This window comes from Typopeltis vanoorti, chromosome 18 (assembly GCF_054136105.1).
Source record: "Typopeltis vanoorti isolate ZY-2024b chromosome 18, IOZ_Tvanoo_1.0, whole genome shotgun sequence".
Lineage (NCBI taxonomy): Eukaryota > Metazoa > Arthropoda > Arachnida > Uropygi > Thelyphonidae > Typopeltis > Typopeltis vanoorti.
Genome location: NC_143566.1, coordinates 23,940,553 through 23,961,543, shown reverse-complemented (window position 1 = coordinate 23,961,543; position 20,991 = coordinate 23,940,553). Strand labels below are relative to the sequence as shown.

The window sequence follows — 20,991 nt, the reverse complement described above, 5'->3', positions numbered from 1 at the left end:
GAAAATGCATTTGATACAGTGAAACATAAAAGGCTTTTTGACATTGACTCTTATGACTTGGAAATTTTAAAGAGATTACATTGGACACAAACAGCATCAATATATGTAAATGGAGAGGAAACAGGAGAATTCCTGGTGGAGAGAGGAGTTAGACAAGGATGCAAGTTATTACCATTATTGTTTAACCTTTATAGTGAACAGATGCGTAGAGAGGCAACTTGAGGATGTAGAAGAAGGAATAAAAATAAATGGAAGAATCATTAATAACTTAAGATATGCAGATGATGTAGTGGTGATGGCAGAAAGTGAAAATGGACTACAACAAATTGTTCAAAGAATTGAAAAATCCTGTAAAGAGTACGGACTAAGGATTAACACAAAGAAGACCAAGATAATGATAATGGGAAGAAAAACAGGAAATAATGTAAAGATAAGATGTGGAGGAAAGATTTTAGAAGTGGAAAGATTTCAATATTTAGGTAGCTGGATCTCAGAGAAAGGAACTTCCGAGTTGGACATTAGAAATAGAATAGGCAAAGCTAAAATCGGCATTTATGGAAATGAAGAGAATTTTAATAAACAAGAATATTAAAATAGGTAGTTAAAGCAACAGTTTGGAGTATTGCAAGTTATGAAAGTAAGTCATGGACACTCAGAAAGCGAGATATGGAAAGAATTAATGCATTGGAAATGTGGTGTTATAGAAAGATGGAAAAGATTAGCTATACTGAGAGAATATCAAATCAAGAAGTTTTAAGAAGAGTTGGGATGGAAAGAACACTGCTCAAGAATATTATGCAAAGAATGATGGATGCGACAGACCGAGAGAAATGGAGAAGACCTGCAACCTTCTTGCTAGAGGATGCTACCAGATGACGAACCAAATATCTATCTTCATGCTATGTGGTAAAGCAAGGGTGACCTCTTGGCAACTATCTGAAACACTACCCAGAGCCAGGATACAGTGCCATGCGAAATTCCACACTCTCTGGCAATATCATTAATTCTGTGGCTTTCTTCAAGCTTTCCAATAAATTATTCTGTGCACGAAATCATCTAGATGATGTTACTGAGACATTATAAACCATCCAAGTTTGCAACTTTCCTTAATGAAAACGGCCTCCTTCAAACACAAATCTCCCTAGCACAGCCTGCTGAGTGCTACCACGTGACCCCTTTCCATGCGATTTGAAAAATGGAATGTGTACCAGCTTTTTACAAGAAACCACCAAACATACAAATTGCCACAAGCTGATTTATCTGAATATGCAGTTGCAATATTCAGAAATAGTCTTCGTCCTTTGGTTTTGGACACCATTGAGTATACACACACACACACACACACACACACACACACACACACACACACATACACCAAAAATAGTGAATACAAATACACACACTAAAATTAGTGAAAATACATACACACCAAAAATAGTGAATATATGTAGGTGGCATCATGTGCCCATTTTGGTTGGCTGTGCAGCACCTGCACAACAAAGTTCACATCAGTTTGACCGCATGATTCCATTTTTAAAACAGCCTTTTAGCACAGCCGATGTATCAGTTTTAAGAGTAGATAGCACATCAGTGCTTAACTAAATTGGTCTAATGCAATTAACTGTAGGATAATTTGGAATACTTTATCAATTAATTGTAATCAAATTTGCTCAGAGTGGGAGACAATGTATTTGTTTTAAGATACTGTACATTAGATTGATTGACACAAAAACTAATCCTAGCCTCTAGGTGCTGTTGTCTCAGAGCTCACCTTGCCTCACCTTCTGCGTGGTTAATTACTAGAACACTAAGAATTGATCCATCACACCATCTGTACATCTTTTTAAAGGGCTCAAAAGTGTATGTATTTTGAATGCACATCCATTTATACTTCAAAAAGTGCCCTCTTCATGAAGTATTAGTATATTATGTTTACTTTTAGGAATCACACAAAGTCTGGAAACAATTAGGGATCTTTAACGGGAACAAATGCAAAAATATAATACCAGTCATATTGCTATTTGGTGAATGAGCACCACACACCTAGCACATCCTGATATTCACTCCTGATACACACACACACCAAAAATAGTGAATATATATTATTCATACGTGATGCCTCCTAGGAGTCCAGACTCAACTGAGGAAGAACACCCACTCTACAACTGTCCATTTCCACCACTCAATCCAACTATACTTGGATTGAGTGGTGGAACTTTGAAATGGACAGTGGAAACAGATGTACAGAGACACAAAAGGCCAAACATTCACAGATTTTGATAACAATAACCAGAACTTTTGGCCTTTTGTAGATGGATTATTTTTAATTCATTTTAAATGGTGTGTTTTGGGACCGAGTGATTTTGATAAAAATAGCCGACTGATAATATTATCCGCGATCACAATAAGCGGATTCTGATGTATGTATACACACACACACGCACCAAAAATAGCAAATATACACCTAAAAAAAATAGCAAATATATACACATGCATACCAAAAATAGTGAACACATACACACAAAATAGTGCATATACATCATCACCATCATCATCGTGCATATCAAGGATTTTATGCCTAGCATGGCCTGTTCCGGCCTTAGAAGTTATCGTTGAATCGTTTAAGAGGACGTCCTGGTTTTCTTTTTCCTAATGGCTTGTATTTTAAGGCTTGTTTTGGTCATCTTTCTGTTTTCATTCTATGAACGTGTTCCATCCATTTATGTTTATATTTTTTAATTTTTTCTATTACTGGTTCTTGGTTTAATTCTTTCATAATTTCTTCATTTCTTTTATGATCAAATAGGGTATACTTTGCAGTTTTTCTCATAAACTTCATTCTGCTGTTATTAATCTTTGTTTGTCTTTTTGTTTTATTGTCCAGATTTTGCTTCCATACATTAAGACTGGTAGGGCTAATGTATTGTATACTTTTAGAGAACCTGCTATTTTTAAACATGTTGCGATTTTTACATTTATATCATTCATTTTCATTTTCATATGTGATCATTAGGTAGTTAAATGAATTCACCTATTCTAAGATCTTGTTATCTATTACCATTTTAGTTCTTGCTGGATCTTGTCCTTTAAAGACCATAGTTTTTGATTTTTCTGTTGATATTATCATACTGTAATCTTTGGATATCTCATTTAGATCTAAAATAGCTTTCTGTAGTTTATCTTCAGAATTTGTAATTATTATTTGGTCGTCGGCAAAGAGGAAAGTGTTTAAGTTTACTGTAGGAGAAAGTTTAATTCCTTGATGTAAATTTTTATTCCATTTTATTGTTATTTCATTTAAGTAGATATTAAAAAGAGTTGCTGAGAGGGGACATTCCTGTCGGACCCCTTGGTTTATCTCTCTCATATATGATAGCTCGTGATTTAATCTTATTTGTATTTGATTATTTTCATATATACTTGTGATAGCCTTTAGGATATTATTTGGTATTTGTCTTTCTTTTAATATGTTAAATAATATGTTTCTTTTAACTTTGTCAAATGCTTTTTCAAAGTCAAAAATCGAAAATAGCCTGATGGAAGGGTGTGGGTGTTGAGGCAGCCTGGTGAATGCTTCTTACTTCAGCGTACTGTACCGACAGTAAAGTTTGGTTGTGGAGGAATAATGGTGTTGGGGTGCATTCAGCTGCTTTGGAGTGGGACCACTGGTCATTGTCCATGGTTCCATGAAGGCAGCTCAGTACCTTGATATTCTGGATAATCGGATACTGCCTACTCTGTGGAATTTTTTTTATGGAATGGACCCGTGTTACTATCAAGGCGACAATGCACCATGCCACAAAGCTGCAGCTGCTATGGAATAGTATGAGGAGATGGACAATAAACGACTGCCCTGGCCTGCACAGAGTCCTAACCTCAATCCCATGGAACACCTGTGGGATGAATTGGAGTGGTGATTGATATCCAGAGCAGCACGTCCACAATCTGTCGCTGAACATAGTTCTGTTCTGATGGAGGAATGGAGACATATTCCACCTGGTGTCTGTTGAACATTGATGGAAAGCCTTCCTCAATGGGTGCAGAAGGTGATCAAACCCAAAGGTGGACCCAATATTAGAGTTTGTCTGCTGGTATCAAATGTAAATTGCTTAAGTGTCTGGACAATCACTTGTAGATAGTGTATATATACACATAAATGAAAAATAGTGAACATACACACAAAATATAGTAAATATACTTAAATATAAAGAGCTAATAAGCTTCATTTCGGTGATATAAACATTATTTAAATTAAGGGGATATTAAATCCCACATTGTTTTAAAACCAAATAAGAAACTCAAAGATTGGAATCAGAGAGTTTCTTGCCGAATATAGTAAACTATAAAGTATCAGCGACCACTAGTGTGAGCTAATGCAAGTGACCCTAGTACGTAGTACAATACCGGACAACTCGTAGCAAAGGTGGAGAAGTTCTGATCGCTATTCTTAGGTATTTCCAATAATGTAAAAACACATTTCCTAGGAAATGTATGCTGTTATTATATTATGGTGGAAGGTCACTAACCAGACCGGTTTCAGTCTTTTTTGAGGCTTCATCAGTGAGTAGCCACCTTTGCTATGAGTTGTCCGGTATTGTACTACGTACTAGGGTCACTTGCATTAGCTCACAATAGTGGTCGCCGATACTTTATAGTTTACTTTATTCAGCAAGAAACTCTCTGATTCCAATCTTTGAGTTTCTTATTCGGTTTTAAAACAATGTGGGATTTAATATCCCCTTAATTTAAATAATGTTTATATCGCCAAAATGAAGCTTATTAGCTCTTTATATTTAAGTAACTTAATGGTTGCACCTGTTTGGAAACTCGTATAGCAGAGTATATAAGTTTTTTTTTTTGCTATACACTTTGGTATTAATTGGTCTAGCTACTCACTGATGAAGCCTCAAAAAAAGGCTGAAACTGGTCTGGGTAGTGACCTTCCACCAGAATGTAATAACAGCATACATTTCCTAGGAAATGTGTTTTTACATTATGGGAAATACCTAAGAATAGTGATCAGAACTTCTCCACCTTTGCTACGAGTTGTCCGGTTTTGTACTACGTACTAGGGTCACTTGCATTAGCTCACGCTAGTGGTCGCCGATACTTTATAGTTTACTATATTCGGCAAGAAACTCTCTGATTCCAATCTTTGAGTTTCTTATTTGGTTTCAAAACAATGTGGGACTTAATATTCCCTTTTAAATAAAAAAAATATAGTAAATATATTGTGTGATAGGTATCAGCAATTGTGTATAGGGGAGCAATATTCCGAAAGAGGAAGTCACTAGTGGTGTGCCTCATGGGTCTGTTTTAGGACCACTGCTGTTTAACCTGTATGTTAGTGATATTGGGGAAGATTTGAATGGGGATGTACAATTGTTTTCAGATTATGCAAAGTTGGGACAAACTATGAGGAGTGGAGCAGATGTGTCCTTACAAGAAGACTTGAATAGACTGAGTGAATGGGCATGAGAGTGAGGATAGCAGTTTAATGTTGCAAAATGTCAAGTTTTAAAATTTGAAAAACAGAGATGGATGTAGAATTTATTCTTAGTCGGGATATATTATTAGAGGTTGAGGAAATAGATCTTATTTCCTTCACTTCAAATTTAGAGAACATATTGCCAAAATTGTGAGAACAACGAATTCTTGCAACGATGTTAAGGACACTGACGTGTATGGACTATTGTGCACAGATTTGGTCACCTGGTTTTCAAAAATATTATTATTATTACGTGACATCTCCAGGGAGTCCAAAGACTCATCGAGGGAGGGCACCTACTCTATAACTCTGTCTCCATCACTCAATCCCAGCAAATCGCAACTACACCAATGTCATCTACCACTAGTATTTTCACAGACAATCACAAACATCTATGCCCATGGCAGGATTCGAACCCGCAGCTTTTGGCTGGAGAGCGGATAACTAACCACTCGGCCAACCAGGCTGGCAAAAAAATTCACCCTAATACCCGGGGGGGGGGGGGAGGGTTCAGAGGTAATTGACTAAAATAGTTTCTGATCTCTGGAATGTTGAATATGAAGAAAGGTTGAGACAACACAATTTTCAGAGTCTTGTGATGTACAAGTTAGTAAGATATTGTTATAGTATTAACAATATCTTATAAGATATAGTATTAACAATTATAATAAGAGATATTATATCTTATAATAAGAGATATTATAAGATATAGTATTAACAATTTTGTACTACGTACTAGGGTCACTTGCATTAACTCACGCTAGTGGTCGCCGATACTTTATAGTTTACTATATTCGGCAAGAAACTCTCTGAAGAGGTTTTTCATAAAATAGTGGGAGATTAGGAAAAAACAAGAGGTCATCCCTGGATGCTGTATAAGGAAGGTGTGAACAAGGGAGTGAGGAGCAGATTTTTTTGCATTGAGAGTTGTGAATGATTGGAATACACTTCCTGAGAGCTTGGTGTTTGAAGAGAATTTGAATGTGTTTAAGGCACAGTATGATGAGTTGTGTATGACAAAGAGTCTTCTAGATAAGTCTGTGACTCCATGAGGTCTTACGATAATATATATATATACACACACCCCAAAAATAATGAATACAAGGGAGAAAACAGAAGCGACCAGAGAGTCAGTGGTCTTTACAGATTTTGACCAAAAATAACTGGCCTTAGAAATTACATGGATTCCCAAGGAGAAGGAGTATCTTTGAAGGAAATAAATCTGTGGTTATTTGGAAAGAACAAATGAAAATACTGCTAATGATATCAGGATAATTATGTCAGGTGAAGATAAGCTGGTTAAAATATTTAATAATGTGTTGCAAAATGTCTGGAAATGGAAGAAAACATTTGAAACAATGACAATGCATGACTAAACAAACACACGTAATAACCACAGTAATAAGTTTTAATAAGTAAATATTTCATCCTAAGTATCAAAGGACATCGTCAGTACAGTTAATTCAAACAATACTAGGAATAACAACAGTTAGGGTACACGATTACAATGGAATCCCAATATGCATGCATTAGTGTTATATAGCCACGGTGGCCAAACTGCGGCTTGTGAGCCGCATGTGGCTCTTCTTAGGTTTTATTGCAGCTCAACTAAGAAATAAAAAATATTTATAATTTTTCTTAATTTTCTATTGTTTTTAATTTAATTTTTCAATTAACTACATTGCTGTTTGGCAATGTAGTTATATTTATATTACCTTGTCAGAAAATTTAAAAAGATACATTAAAAGATACAAAAGAAGCAACTGACATTACAGACCAACCACAATTAGCAATTTTTATTCGTTTCGTTCTTGAGGACAGAGTGACGCAAGAAGAATTATTAGATTTAATAGCATTAAAAGATGGTACTCGTGGCGTTGATATTAAGCAAGCTTTTGATGTTACCCTTAAAAATGTTCCAAAAAGTAAATTCGTTGGTTTTAACAAAAAGTAAATTTGTGGCTCTTAACAATTTCTGGTAGGAAACTAGGGCTCTTGCTGCAAAAACTCTGGCCACCCCTGTTATATAGAATTAAATTAAAATGGAGGGGGAAAATTACATTAAAATAAGATAAAATATATAAAAAATTATTATTTTATGCAATTTTTCATACTTTAGGAATAGCAAGAACGTCATTACAGTTTAGATTTGGTCTGCGAAGAAGGGCTTCAGCACTTTCTTTATATAAACGTTCATGTTTATATAAAGATCTACATACAAGTTTAGTCTTTTTCCAATGGATCCTATGGTTTGGGTTTTCAACTCTGTGTTGTGTGAGGCCAGATTTCTGTGGTTTGATAAGAAGGATATGGTCTTGATGTTCTGAAATGCGTTTATGAACAGATCTACTTGTCTGTCCATAGTAAGACAATTTACAGGAGCATGGAACCTCATACATGGCAGATAGCATAGCATCAAAAGTGAGAATTTGCCTTTAGGAGAAGGTAACAAGTTATAGATCTGGTTGATCGGTTTGTAGGTAGTAGCAAGTTTGTATTTCTTCATAATTTTTGAAAGATGTTTGGAGATGCCTTTGACATAAGGTATGTGAATCCTATAGGCTAGGTCTATGATTTTTTGTATTTTAAGATTGTATCCGTTTAGTATGGCTGTATTTTATGAAAATATTATGAATACAAACTTGCTACTACCTACAAACCAATCAACCAGATCTATAACTTGTTACCTTTTTCTAAAGACAAACTCTCACCTCTGATGCTACCCGGTGTATACAAGGTTCCATCCTCCTGTAAATCATCTTACTATAGACAGACAAGTAGATCTATTCATAAATGCATTTCGGAACATCAAGACCATATCCGTCTTATCAAACTGCAGAAATCTGACCTCGCACAACATGGAGTTGAAAACCCAAACCATAGGATCCATTGGAAAAAGACCAAACTATTACATAGATCTTTATATAAACATGAACATTTATATAAATAAAGTGTGAAGCCCTATTTCACAGACCAAATCTAAACAGTAATGACGTTCTTGCTATTCCTCAAGTATAAGAAATCGTCATACAAAATTGTGTAAAATAATAATTTTTTATATATGTTATCTTATTTTAATGTAATTTTTTTTTCCCTCCAGATATATTTTAATTTAATTCTATAACACGCTACTGCACGCATATTGGGATTCCATTGTAATAATGTGCCCTAACTGTATGTTATTCCTAGTATTGTGTGAATTAACTGTAGCGACAATGTTCTTTGATACTCAGGATGAAATATTTACTTATTAAAACTTATTACTGTAGTTATTACGTGTTTGTTTAATCATGAATTTTCCACAGGTTTCAGTGTACAATAAATGACAATGCATAGGCAGAAAAGCACTTATTTTTTGTGGCAGAATTACTTTGGTGTAAAGAGACAGTAATAAAAATAATGTAGAAAAAGAATAGTTGAATTATGCAAATATTTATTTTCTTCAGGAATTGGAGGTGGATGAAATACTTGAACAGTGGAATTGCGTGAGTTTGATTATTTTTTTTTTTAATGGGCATATGCTAGAAATTTTATCCGACCAACACTTTATGATGAAATGAAGCACGGGATGAGATGAAGGGGAAAAAAAAAATGAAATATTATAAGAGCAGCAAATTACATAAAACAAAAAAAAAAAAAAAAAAAAAATTAAATGAAGACACACTCTAAAGTATTAAACCACATACCATTTTAACAGAAATAAATAAACCTAGACCTAATGTCATATCAAAGGGTACTAATGGAAGATAACGAGTTATACCCTAACAAGATTAAGAAACAGGCCACCAGGCCTAAATTTCTGAAAAGCAGCAGTGGCAAGACTTACTAAATATCAAAATCAAACCACAAGAAGGATTCTAAAGGAGAGTAAGCAACTTATAAAAAAATGGGAGAATCAAATCATAAGCCTATATGCATACAAGGTCAACAAAATTTATTAAAGAGGAACCATGTTTCGTGATCTCATATTACTCATAAAATTATGATGGCAGTAAACAAGGAAGGGTATCCAGAATTACAAGTAGATTCTACAAGGCATTATGCTTGACTCTACTTCCATTCGACACATATATTAATGCTGCTGTAAATGGGTGGTGGGAAAATAAATACTGAATAATTTGTAGATGATGCAAAGCTTGGAATGGTTATCAGTTATGAAGCTGATATAGAGGCCCTTGAGGATTTGAACAATCTGGCAACAGTAATCAGCGGCCAGTTTCATATCTAAATGTGCATGCACTTTTGCATGAAATTCAGGAGATACTGAAAAAGACAATGAAATTTATGCAAAAGATTGCTTCAAAGGTGAGAGATGTATTAATAAGTATACAATAAGTCTTTGAAAGTGTCAACCTTTTATATATATATATATATATAAAAAAAAGAAAAAAAAGTGAGTAGTTCCAATGAATAATATTTAAAGAATCACATTACCCCTCATGAACTCTGATGTTCAGCAGCTATCAATTTATAACTTTCGTAAGGATTCAAGTCCATTTCAAAGTTGGGGAAGCTGTTTTCTTTAACAATATTAAACTGCATATTAAATTACGCATCTTACCATAATTTTCTTTGTTGGGAATCTTATCAGCTTTGTTTAATTTTTTTTTTCTATATGTTCTGTATAAATAACAGATACTGTACACCATTTAGATGTTGAAATCATTAGGGAAAGCTGAAGTTGCTATTCATGGTCTTCATTTTTACGGATTGCAGTTAAATAATTACCTGCATCACCACAAAATGCCCCTACAACATAAATGCAAGTAAACATTTTAAATGTCTTGGAATAAATTGCTGTAAATGTCAACTGCATGGAATTCCTCTCTTAGTCTGGACTTGAACAAGCACCATTGGTACCATGAACTTTAATCATTTAAATAGTTACCTTATCCTGTATATTAATAGCAATGCGGTTTTATTTTAGATTATGAACAGCAAAACTGTTCCAAATAATAATTCGTGGAACTTACCATTAAAAGAAACTAACTGTACTGGCAACGAATGCGCAGCAAACACACGCCCAAAAGGGATGTCATCCACACTTGTATCCGAATCCGGAGAACCCGAAGCTCCGTATGAATTATGACCAGCAGGGATGGTTATTGGTTGACCAGAATGTCCATTAAGGACACTGGAAAGACTACGGGCCCTTTGACGCGAATCTGACCCTCCATTGCTGCTACTGGCACCATGTCTGTGATTATGGGATAATATCCCTAAACTTGCAACTGTCGCAGTAGCGCGTGGTCCGCTACCTGTATGGACGCGAGGACTACTGGCATTTGTACTAGGTTTCCCCCCCATGGCTTTGAATAAATATATGATATAGCTATTGAACTGCAAAATGCATGGAAATATCTATTTCGCACAACTAAAAAACGAAGTAAAGCGACTTTCCCATCTCAAACGGAAAAAACACCAAATAACCAAAAGTGGCCATGTTGCTTCGCTTGCATTTCATTGGGATCAGTCAACACCAGCACATGAAGACGGTGACGTAAGTTTCAGATAGCGCCACCGCTCATAAATGACAGGAATTAGCAATCCAAACACATTGATCGCTTTGGAGAACGTGTGATCGCAAGTTGTTAACTTCTTCAATGTTCCTGAAAGAAGAATTGGTTTCCAATGTTTCCTTTCACATCATTATGTACGAATATGCTGTATACTAAATATTTAATTTTTTTGTTCCTCTCAGACGAAAATACTATGCAAAAAATCTAGTTTTTCCCCATTATTAAGAGAAAATGAAATCTTTTAAGTGGAGTTTTCAAAAAGATTTTGTAGTTTTAGGAATTTTATGCTGTATCGCACAGACAGGATGCTACACATGTAGCGGAGCTGCTTGAAAATGTGATATTATATACAAATATAATTACGATTGTTAGCAGATATGAAATAATAGCACTAAATTTAAAATTGTGATAAAAAGTCAGGTAGAACAATATACTTGATGTGTTGTTCAGTGATCAGCAAAAAACTTATCTTGATGATATGCTTTGAAATCGATATCTATTATTACTTGATATCATTGGGAAGAAATTCCACGTGACTTTACTCCTCATTTTGAAGTTAGAGGCTCAAAAAGACTGGTTTTCGTGTGTATTTTTATACTTGAAATATAACTGCTTTGAGGTATTTTTAAGAAAAGTTTAACTGAGCAATATGTGAGTTGATCTGAAAGCATTGCCGTGTTTGTGCAAATTCAAAAAAGATAAATCAATCAATCAAATTGTAAATAAGGAGGGGGTAAAGCTGACATTCAATGAACTTCTGAGAAACCGTGAAACAGAAATTGCATTCCAAAACATCGGAAAGATAGGAAAATGGATCAGTATTCGGCACAGCCAAACTATGAAGAATATAATGATGACAGAATTTTAGATGAAGATATTATAATCCGTCCCAGCCACGTAAAACTTCATGTAGTATTTCAAAGTTCCAGCTATATTGTCAACAGTGATTCTGCAGATCTAAGCCCTGTTAATAGTTCGCAGTCGTCAGGTGGTTGGTAGATTTTTAAATTGATATATGAAATGAACTACATTAAAAGAAAGAGAAAGTACTTAGTTAATAATTGTATCGCATCCAAACTGTTTTAAAATCGAAACACCATGAATTGGCGTACTAATGATGATAATAAAGACGGAAAAATTATAGTTAAATATCAAGATTTGTTATGCGAGTATTTTGTCTTTATTATTACTATTATGATACCAACATTCATATAATGAGCTTATGTAGAATTTTAATTTAGGCCTCACTTATACCATTTTCTCTACTTTTATTGCTTACATAATTTTATTATATTATTATTAAATGGTGCAATCATAGGATTTCAACACCCATTGCAGGAAATCACTGTTATTCCCAAGTAGGGCAAATGGTTAGTGTCTGGTACTTTTAAGACAGTACTTCTGAGTTGTGTTTGAGTCTCACTTGGGGAAGTTGAAATTTTCTGAGAAAGGAATGCAGAGAGATAGGAGGAAGGTGGATAATAAGAGAGAGAGAGAAAGAACAAGGAGGCAGAGTGTTGTAAGAGAGTGTAAAGGATACTAGTGAGCAAGAAATGAATGGATCTGTGAGGAGAGGGCTATATGGAGACCCAGTGATTTGTGGTGTGGACTAGAATGTTAGAGAAGTGCTTGCCTGAAGGAACAGTAGGTAATGCTAGAATGTTATGGGAATGCTTGCCTAGAGAACAGTAAAATGAGGTGAGAATGCAAATGAGACAATAGCGATGATTGTAACGAATGATCCAAGAGGTCTTGAATCAGGCAGTGAGAAATCTAAGGTTAATGTTAGGAATGCACAGAGGTAAAGTGTGAGAGAGGATAGCGTATTGACTCGGTATACACAGTGTGCCCATTAAGCAATGAGACCACAATTATTATATCAAAAGAAAGAACTATATTTGGAAATTGTCAATCACACAGATTCAAAATAATCCCCCTCCAACTCCACACAATGTTTACATCTGTCATACAGGTCTTCGAAGGCATGGTGGAAGTCCTGAATGGGAACCTCCGTCAGTGTCTGGGTCATACCACGTAGGATGTCCTCAATGTCGCTGAAGCACCCCTTTTCAAGGCACACTTCATCTTTGGAAAGAGGAAAATGTCTGTGGGAGTCAAATGGTACATTCCCATAAAACATGTGAAATTCCCTCTAGGCCCTCTGCCTTATTAACATTTAGCATATACTGAGTATTCAGAATACCTCCTCTTCTTTAATTTCTAGCACTTCATCACTCATTTTTCTTCTAGGAATATAGCCTGTGGTACCAGGATGAAGCATTCTAATAAATTGGTCATTAAATAGTTCAACTATGTCATCTACTTTGGTCACCTGATTCCCATCTCCATCCAGTAAGGATTATCTGGCCACTATCATTTTTCCTCCTACTCATCACATAGTGAACAAACTTCTTGGAATTAAGTGCTAGTGTCTCAATATTCTAATTTTTCTTTCCTTACAGTACCTGGTTCATAGCAAACCAACACAGTGGTATAGAATGTAGTAATATCATTAGAAACATTAACATAGAGATAGAAGTGGAAAGACAGAAACAAGTAGAAGAAGGAATTTTAAAATTAGAAGACAGCAGCACTTAGCAGATAGCCCTTCAGCTGCATTCTTCAATAGACAGTTCACTAAATTCTGCAAAGAAAGGACTATCACTAAGATCTGCATTGATGGTGAAGACATGTCCACCACTCAAGACATTCTTGATCCCTTTCAAAAACACTACAAAAATCTGTTTGAAGACAAGAGTACTGTGGGAAATTATAACTCTTGGAACATTAATGGCTTTCCTGTTCATATCCAAGATGGGGTTGACAGACCCATAACAGCATCTGAAATTACCACAGCCTATAAAGAATGCCAGACAAGAAAATCTTCAGGATCTGATGATCTAGAGATAGAATTTTACCAACAAGGCCTGGGATTTTATTCTTCCCATTCTAGTTATACTGTTTAATTCCTTTCTTTTGTCAAGAGACATACCAAGTGAATTGGTAGCAAGCCATACCGTCCTCATTCCAAAACCTAATAAAGAGCATACCTTAATCAACAGCTAGAGACCTATTTCTCTATCTAATACTCTTCTTCTTTCTAGCATTATGTCCCCCTTGGTGCAGGGTCTGCTGTTTTTACTTCCATTGTGTCTACTTCTCCCATGGTGACCCACTCGAGGGAGAGTGTATACATGAAGGTGAAAGACGATTACAAACATCCATGCCCTTGGTGGGATTTGAACACACAGCCTCATGGCTGGAGAGTAGATACACTAACCACTCGGCCAACCAGGCCAGCTCTCTATCTAATACTAACTACAAGATATTTTTCTGCATATCAATAACAGGCTCAAAGTAGGAATGAGATACATAATTAAAAGCACACAGGTGTATAGGAGTTCCAGGCTGAGCAGTAGAATTTAATATGTTTCTGCTATGTGATCTACTCTGCTTAATTAATACGCAAAAGCAGCCAACAGAGTGCTATCAGTAGACCTTACTCAAGCATTTGATAGTGTCTGGCATCCCTTTCTGTTCCATATCCTCCAGCAAATTGGTGTGGATAAAAAGCTGCTATCTGTTATTAAAGGAGCCTATGCCAATTCAACTATCCACCTCCTAGTTAATGGGTTCCTATCAAACCCAGTCAAAATTGAAAAGGAGTCAAGTAAGATTGCCCTTGGAAATTCTTCACCACCTTTATATATATATATAAAGGTGGTGAAGGTAACCCAAAGGATTGCTGCAATACTGAGAAGGACAACACTGACTAACAGAGATAGAAGAGTGGCGATTCTATTGTATAAAGCCCTCATCAGGTCTTCGAAAGAAGACACCTGGATTATTATGCTCACATTTGGTCACTGGGATTTCAAGGGGATAAAGTAACCTTAGAAAGGGTACAGAGGCAGATAACATATGATATTAGGACTGTACACTGTTAGCTGTAGATAAAGAGAAGGAATTCGGTTGCAGGGTTGACAATGGGGAGTTCTTTTGTTGATAAAACAAGGGGAAGATGAAATTGCATCAGAGCAACATAAAGGGACCCATCCCTGGAAGTTAAAAATGCGAGGGGTAAGCAAGAGGTTGAGGAGTCATTTTTTTTGTATGGAAGGTGGACCATGGAATGCATTGCCTGTCCTGAATAATAATTAGTTATTATTATTATTAATAATATCAATTAATAATTAATAATTAGTGATTTGTTATGTAGTGGTTTTTTAGTTTCTTACAATTAGCATATAGTAAAATTTTTTATTGGAAAGAATGCTTTAGTTTTATCTTATTGCGCTTAAGTTCAGAAGGTTCTCTGTTTCAAAAGGAGTCACACCTTATTATTAAAATATTCTGGACTAGAGATAGATGGTGAAAATTTTTTCACTTGGTTATACCATAAACTGAGGGTGCCAAGAAATTATATTCTTGATTTAATTCTTTATCCAAGTGTAAGCAAAGAATGTTTGCACATAAAAGTATCTTCATGACTGGGCTACTTGTATGACTTCTGCATTACTTTAGCTTTGGTATCTCTTCTGGATCTCACTGATGATAAACCTCAGTAAAGGTCACAACTGGTCTGAGTAGTGGCTCCTCCCATAATGCATAGCAATGTACACATCCAAAAGGGTGAATACTTTGCATTATGGATACTAAGGCAACTGATGTAAAGTCATTAGCCTTTATATACAAGTAGCCCAATCATGAAGATACTTCATGTGCAAACATTGCTTGCTTATACTTGGATAAAGGATTAAACCAAGAGTATAATTTCTTGTCATCTTTAATTTATAATATAACCAAGTGAAAAAACTTTCAACATCTATCTCTAGTCTAGAGTATTTTAATTTATTTATTCGTATGGAGTTTCCTCCCTTTATCTCCCCTGTCCCTATTGGGGTGAGTTGAGCCCCCTCATGGGGGTTAAGTATTTATGGCTGTAGATCTGTGTGTTCATGAGGTCGGTTTGCCTGCTGGCAGAAAAAACCCTACTGCCCGTGCCCAAGACCGGCTAACTTGGCTATGGCTGAGGAAAATCCTCAGATTCCTCACGTCTTCGACGGGAGTCGAACCTGGGACACTCCTTCCCCAGTCATATGGTTGTGAAGCGCATAGCCACTAGGCTAACTGTACGGACAGTATTTTAATAATAAGGTGCGACAGCTTTTGACCACTTGTATATGGGAGATATATGACTTCTGCATTACTTCAACCTTGGTATCTCTTCTGGGTCTGAATCCGACTGATGGTAGCAAGCTTCCTGAGAAGTAGGTTCTGCATGATAGCAGGTTTTTTGCCTGTCACTGGGCGGAGCAATTACTTAATTTCTTATTCTGGAGCGATTCAGGTCAGGAGTGATAAGTTTAGTAGAGATCCTTCAGGGTTACTCAGTGAGATTTAGAGTGATTTCGTTAGATCATTCAGAGTTTTTGGAGAGGTATCTCCACACTTTAACATATCTCAATAAAGATCTTAACCAGTCTAGATAGTGGTCCTTACCATCATGCATAGTATTATGCACATCCAAAAGGGTGTGTGCTTTGCATTGATTGTGGGATACCATAGCAATTGATGTGAAGTTAATTGCCTCTATATATAAGTAGCCCATTAAGAAGATACTTCATGCACAAACATTGTTTGCTTACACTTGGATAAAGGATTAAACAAAGAATATAATTTCTTGGTATCTTTAATTTTTGTTTGTTTAGGAACAACATGGTATGCAGCTGTTTTCCTGGTGGTTAATGCAGCACTTGGAGCTGGATTACTGAATTTTCCACAAGCATTTGACCAAGCTGGAGGAATTCTTGTAGCAATCATTGTACAAGCAGTAAGGAATTTTTTGCTGTTAATTTTAAGTGAGATAATTGATATGTACTATTGATTATAATATAATATAATGCAATATTAATAATGTATAATGTGATAATAACAGTTAAGTTTTTTTTCCCCTTCCCAACAGTAACCATACCAGGAATTAATTTATTTTCTACATGCTCCATTGCATACAATGGATATATTACATATAACTTCTAAATAACTGATTAACATTTATGTTTATATCTTTTCTTTCAATATTCATATTTACATTTATTTACATTTATATTGATATTTACATTTACAACAATTGGAAGTTGATCCAGTTGGCAAAATGAAATAATTTTGAATGATACTTTTGGATAAGGCTTTGTTTTGATACTGGCTGCTCATCTTATGAAGTGATGATGTTGTATTAATGCATCTGGATGGAGTCCAGTAGCTGACATTCATAGCGTAAGTGATCAACAGTCTATTGAAGGTATAGACAACAAATGCATAATCACAATTCCAGAATATGGTATATATGTAGTTAGTGTCTTACTTTTTTCATGTCCCATTTATTGCATGGTTAAACCAGAGATATTGCATCAATTTTCATCCAGAGTCTGTTTCTGATGTTTGGCACGAATTCTTTTGTTGTTGATAGATTTTTTTTAGATGTTTTCCATTCTTCTTCCCACAAATTTTGGCTTATTTCTTCTTCTAATGTTATTTCTTTTTGTTAGGTGATTTTTGATTACTTTTGGTAACTTTATTTCTAACTGTTCTTTTATAGCCACTTCTTTAGCCAACTGATCTACTCCCTAGTTTCCTACCACTTCTGTGCGAGACCTCACCCAGAAGAACTTTTCAATGCTTTTCCCTTCCCTCTAAAGTGAGATTCCTTACCTTCTTGTTGTTGTTTTCTTGTTTTCTCTGCTCTCTTAATTTTAGGTGGTGGTTCTGGTATTTTATATAGTCTATAGTGTTATTGAGTTTTAATTCTCAAAGATATGTAAGTGAATACATTATAGCAAGATAGCAAGATGTTCTGCTTGATTGTTTGAACAGAGGGAATGCAGCATCTTCTTCTTCTTCAGCTTTTTCCACTTAAGTAGGGTTGCTGTTAGTAGTGAGTCTCCTCCACAACCTCCTGTCTTGGGCTGTAGCCACATCCAAGTTCTTCATCCTCAAGTCTTCCTCTACCATCTCTTCTTTGGCTGCCCGTGCTTCCTTCTCCCCTGGATATCCATCTGCATGACCTTTCTTCCCACATACTCTTCCTTCCTCCTCATCACATGACCAAACCATCTCAACCTTGCCTCCTGTATCTTTGCTCCTAAGTTCGTAACTTTCACCATTCCTCTTAAATAGTCATTTCTCAGATGATCCTTTCTGGTCACACCGCACATTTACCTGAGCATTTTCATCTCTGCTACCTCCATCATGCTGATGTTATTTTTCCTCAGGGCCACAGTTTCCATAGCATACGTCATAGCTGGTCTCTCTACTGTCCTGTAGATTTTGCCTTTTAGATTGATCGGCACCCTCTTATCGCATAGCACTCCAACCATCTCTCTCTCTCTCTCTCTCTCCAGTTCCTCCATCCTACTTGTATCCGGCATCCCACTTCCTTCTCAGCCTCTCCATCCTCTTTCATTGTTGAACCTAAGTATCTAAAGTCCCTGACCTTCCTGATGACATTTCCTTCCAGCTCCAGATTGGCAGCACATATACTCTGTCTTACTTCTGCTCAGTCCCATACCTCTCTCTTCCAGTACTTTCCTCCAATTTTCTAGTTTAGCTGCCACTTCTTCTCTTGATTCTGCACACAGCACGATGTCATCTGCATACAACATAGTCCAAGGTGCTGATCCTTGATGTAAGCCAACTGTCACTGTAAGCCAACTGTTTCTGTCTCTCCCAGGTGGGCCCAAACTCCTGTCTTCAGTACATCTCCTGCACCAGCCTGACATATTTCTTCGGTACCTTCTTCTCCCTCAGACACCTCCAGCATCAAACAGTGAAAAAAAAAAAAAATGATGTTTCTTTCTATTTTACTCCCATCTGTGTATATAATTTTCAGAGCTTTCCTTCTTAATATATGTTTTCTTTGCTGGGTGAGGCCACCTACTGTAGTGAAGTGGACGTTCTTAGTAGTTTGGATCAAGTTCTGATATGAAATTTCCATTATATCTTCCAGAAGTGACTTCATATATGACAGAATTCTTGCATTTTCAGTTAGATCAGTGTTAGTCAGCAATAACATAAGCTGTCTCAAAAGATATTGTCCTATATCCTTTAGTAATTATTAGTAGAGCTATGAGGCATTGAACTCTGTTAAACTTTTGTTGGTCTTGCTTAGATTTTAATGCATCTTTCCAAGCAGGTGCAGCTCACGATATCAGTGGCAGCATAGCTCCATTATATATTGTCTTCATCACTCGTTCTAATTCCAAGTTTATCCTTGTCGATTTAGCTAGGTTTACTATTTATAAGCTTTTTTTTGGCAACATATGCAATCAGTTTGTTAATATTAAATTTGTTGTCTGTTGTTACTCCTAGGTATTTTAACTCACTGGCTACCTCTAGAACTTTCCTGCTTAGAAAGACCATTATAGGTTGTTTCGATTGTTTACGTGAGATGTGGAGAACCTTAGACCTGGCAATTTTAAAAAGTTCTTCATTGGCCATTATTCTAACTGTAAGCTTAGAATAATGGCCAGATTTGGCTTTATAATAAATCTGTCATCTACTCTGCCTTAAGTCTTAATTGTTGTAGATTCCTGCAGAGAGTTGCCTGAGTGAATTAACATGTTTTCTTTTGATTGTTAGTTCATCATTCCAGCAAGATACAGATTTTCTGCCATTGATATTTGTCTACTTGGATATTCTGAGTTTGATCGCAGGATATTTTTCAGATATGATGAAAACTCAGAAACAAGGAAATTTATATTGGCCTGCTGAAGCCAAGATGTTCAATTTCTTGTCTAGGTTAAGCTGTTGTTCTCTGGTCACAGTGAAGTGATGCTCTTAAGATTAGGTTTGCAAATTCTTCTTTTCAATTCTTTTGCAAATGCATCTAGGTTGGTATTCTTAGTGATATACTTAAAGCTACTGCAGTCATTTGACTCGTGTATTAGATTTAAAGTTTTGTTGCTGAAGATGAAACTTAATATGCAATTATCAGAACAACTTTCTTCTTCCATGCATCTGCATTCAGAAATCTGTGATAAAATAGCATCATTTGCTCTTGCCAGGTCAATGAAGCTGCTTTCTCTGGTATTTTAAAATGATGGGGTATTAGTATCGTTATTTAGTATATGTAGGGAATTTGATGCTAAAAACTCTTCCAGATTTTTACCTCTGTTGTTTATGCTCCCATTAAACCATAAAACAAAATGGGTATTGCTATCCATTGCAAGAATTGAGCCATGATTGATGATAAAATCCACCACGTTGTCCAATTTTTCTAAGTTGTATTTCATATTACTGTGATAGTCTAGATACGTACTCACAGCAAAAGTTTTCATTCTGTAGTGCGTAATTTCAATAAGTACACTTTTCATTGATGTACCAAGAAATGAATATTGCCTCAACTTCATGGTTGATCATGAGTAATGCAGTTCTCTTTCTTTCTGATCCTTTGGAAAATATTTTATAATTTCTTGGAAAGCCACATATTTTGGTTGTTGATATTGTAAGGTTCTTGTATTAATTGTAATCATATATTTCTTCTGTTTATGAATTCTGTAAAGTGATTTGAAGCCTTAATAGATAGTTGAATAGAATTTCTTTCAAGGCATGCCAGGGAAGTAGCGATGTTTTGGATTTTTAGCTGTCTGTAGTAGTTGAATGTTGGTCAATCTTTACGTAGTTCCATTTACTTGCAGTTTTTTTTTTTTTTTTTTAAGTTTTGGTATTCTTATTATTATTGTGGTTTATACAATTTAGTCCTATACTCGCTAAGCCGCAGTTTTTTTTTGGTATTCTTATTATTATTGTGGTTTATACAATTTAGTCCTATACTTGCTAAGCCGCAGTTTTTTTTTTTGGTATTCTTATTATTATTGTGGTTTATACAATTTAGTCCTATACTCGCTAAGCTTGGGTTTTTTTAAGAGCAGATTGACAAGTGGCTTTACCCCTACAGTCTTGTGTACGATGGTGATATCCATGCAC

General features: G+C 35.7%; 2 protein-coding genes across 3 annotated transcripts in view; one reads left to right on the top strand and one right to left on the bottom strand.

The window, feature by feature from the left end:
* LOC150096545 (E3 ubiquitin-protein ligase znrf2) overlaps window positions 1-10,968 on the bottom strand; it is a 70,360-nt gene extending 59,392 nt beyond the window's left edge. The window contains exon 1 of the mRNA XM_090408032.1: window positions 10,462-10,968. Within this exon, the coding sequence (XP_090264158.1) occupies window positions 10,462-10,795 (334 nt within the window). The 5' untranslated portion in view covers window positions 10,796-10,968. The remainder of the gene's footprint in view (window positions 1-10,461) is intronic.
* A 207-nt stretch (window positions 10,969-11,175) lies between these two features.
* The window catches only part of LOC150096544 (sodium-coupled neutral amino acid transporter 7-like), a 182,294-nt gene continuing 172,478 nt past the window's right edge, over window positions 11,176-20,991 (top strand). For both annotated transcript variants that reach the window (XM_090408029.1, XM_090408028.1), the window contains exons 1-2: window positions 11,176-11,998; window positions 16,719-16,840. In XM_090408029.1, coding sequence (XP_090264155.1) covers window positions 11,818-11,998; window positions 16,719-16,840 — 303 coding nt within the window. In that variant the 5' untranslated portion in view covers window positions 11,176-11,817. The remainder of the gene's footprint in view (window positions 11,999-16,718; window positions 16,841-20,991) is intronic.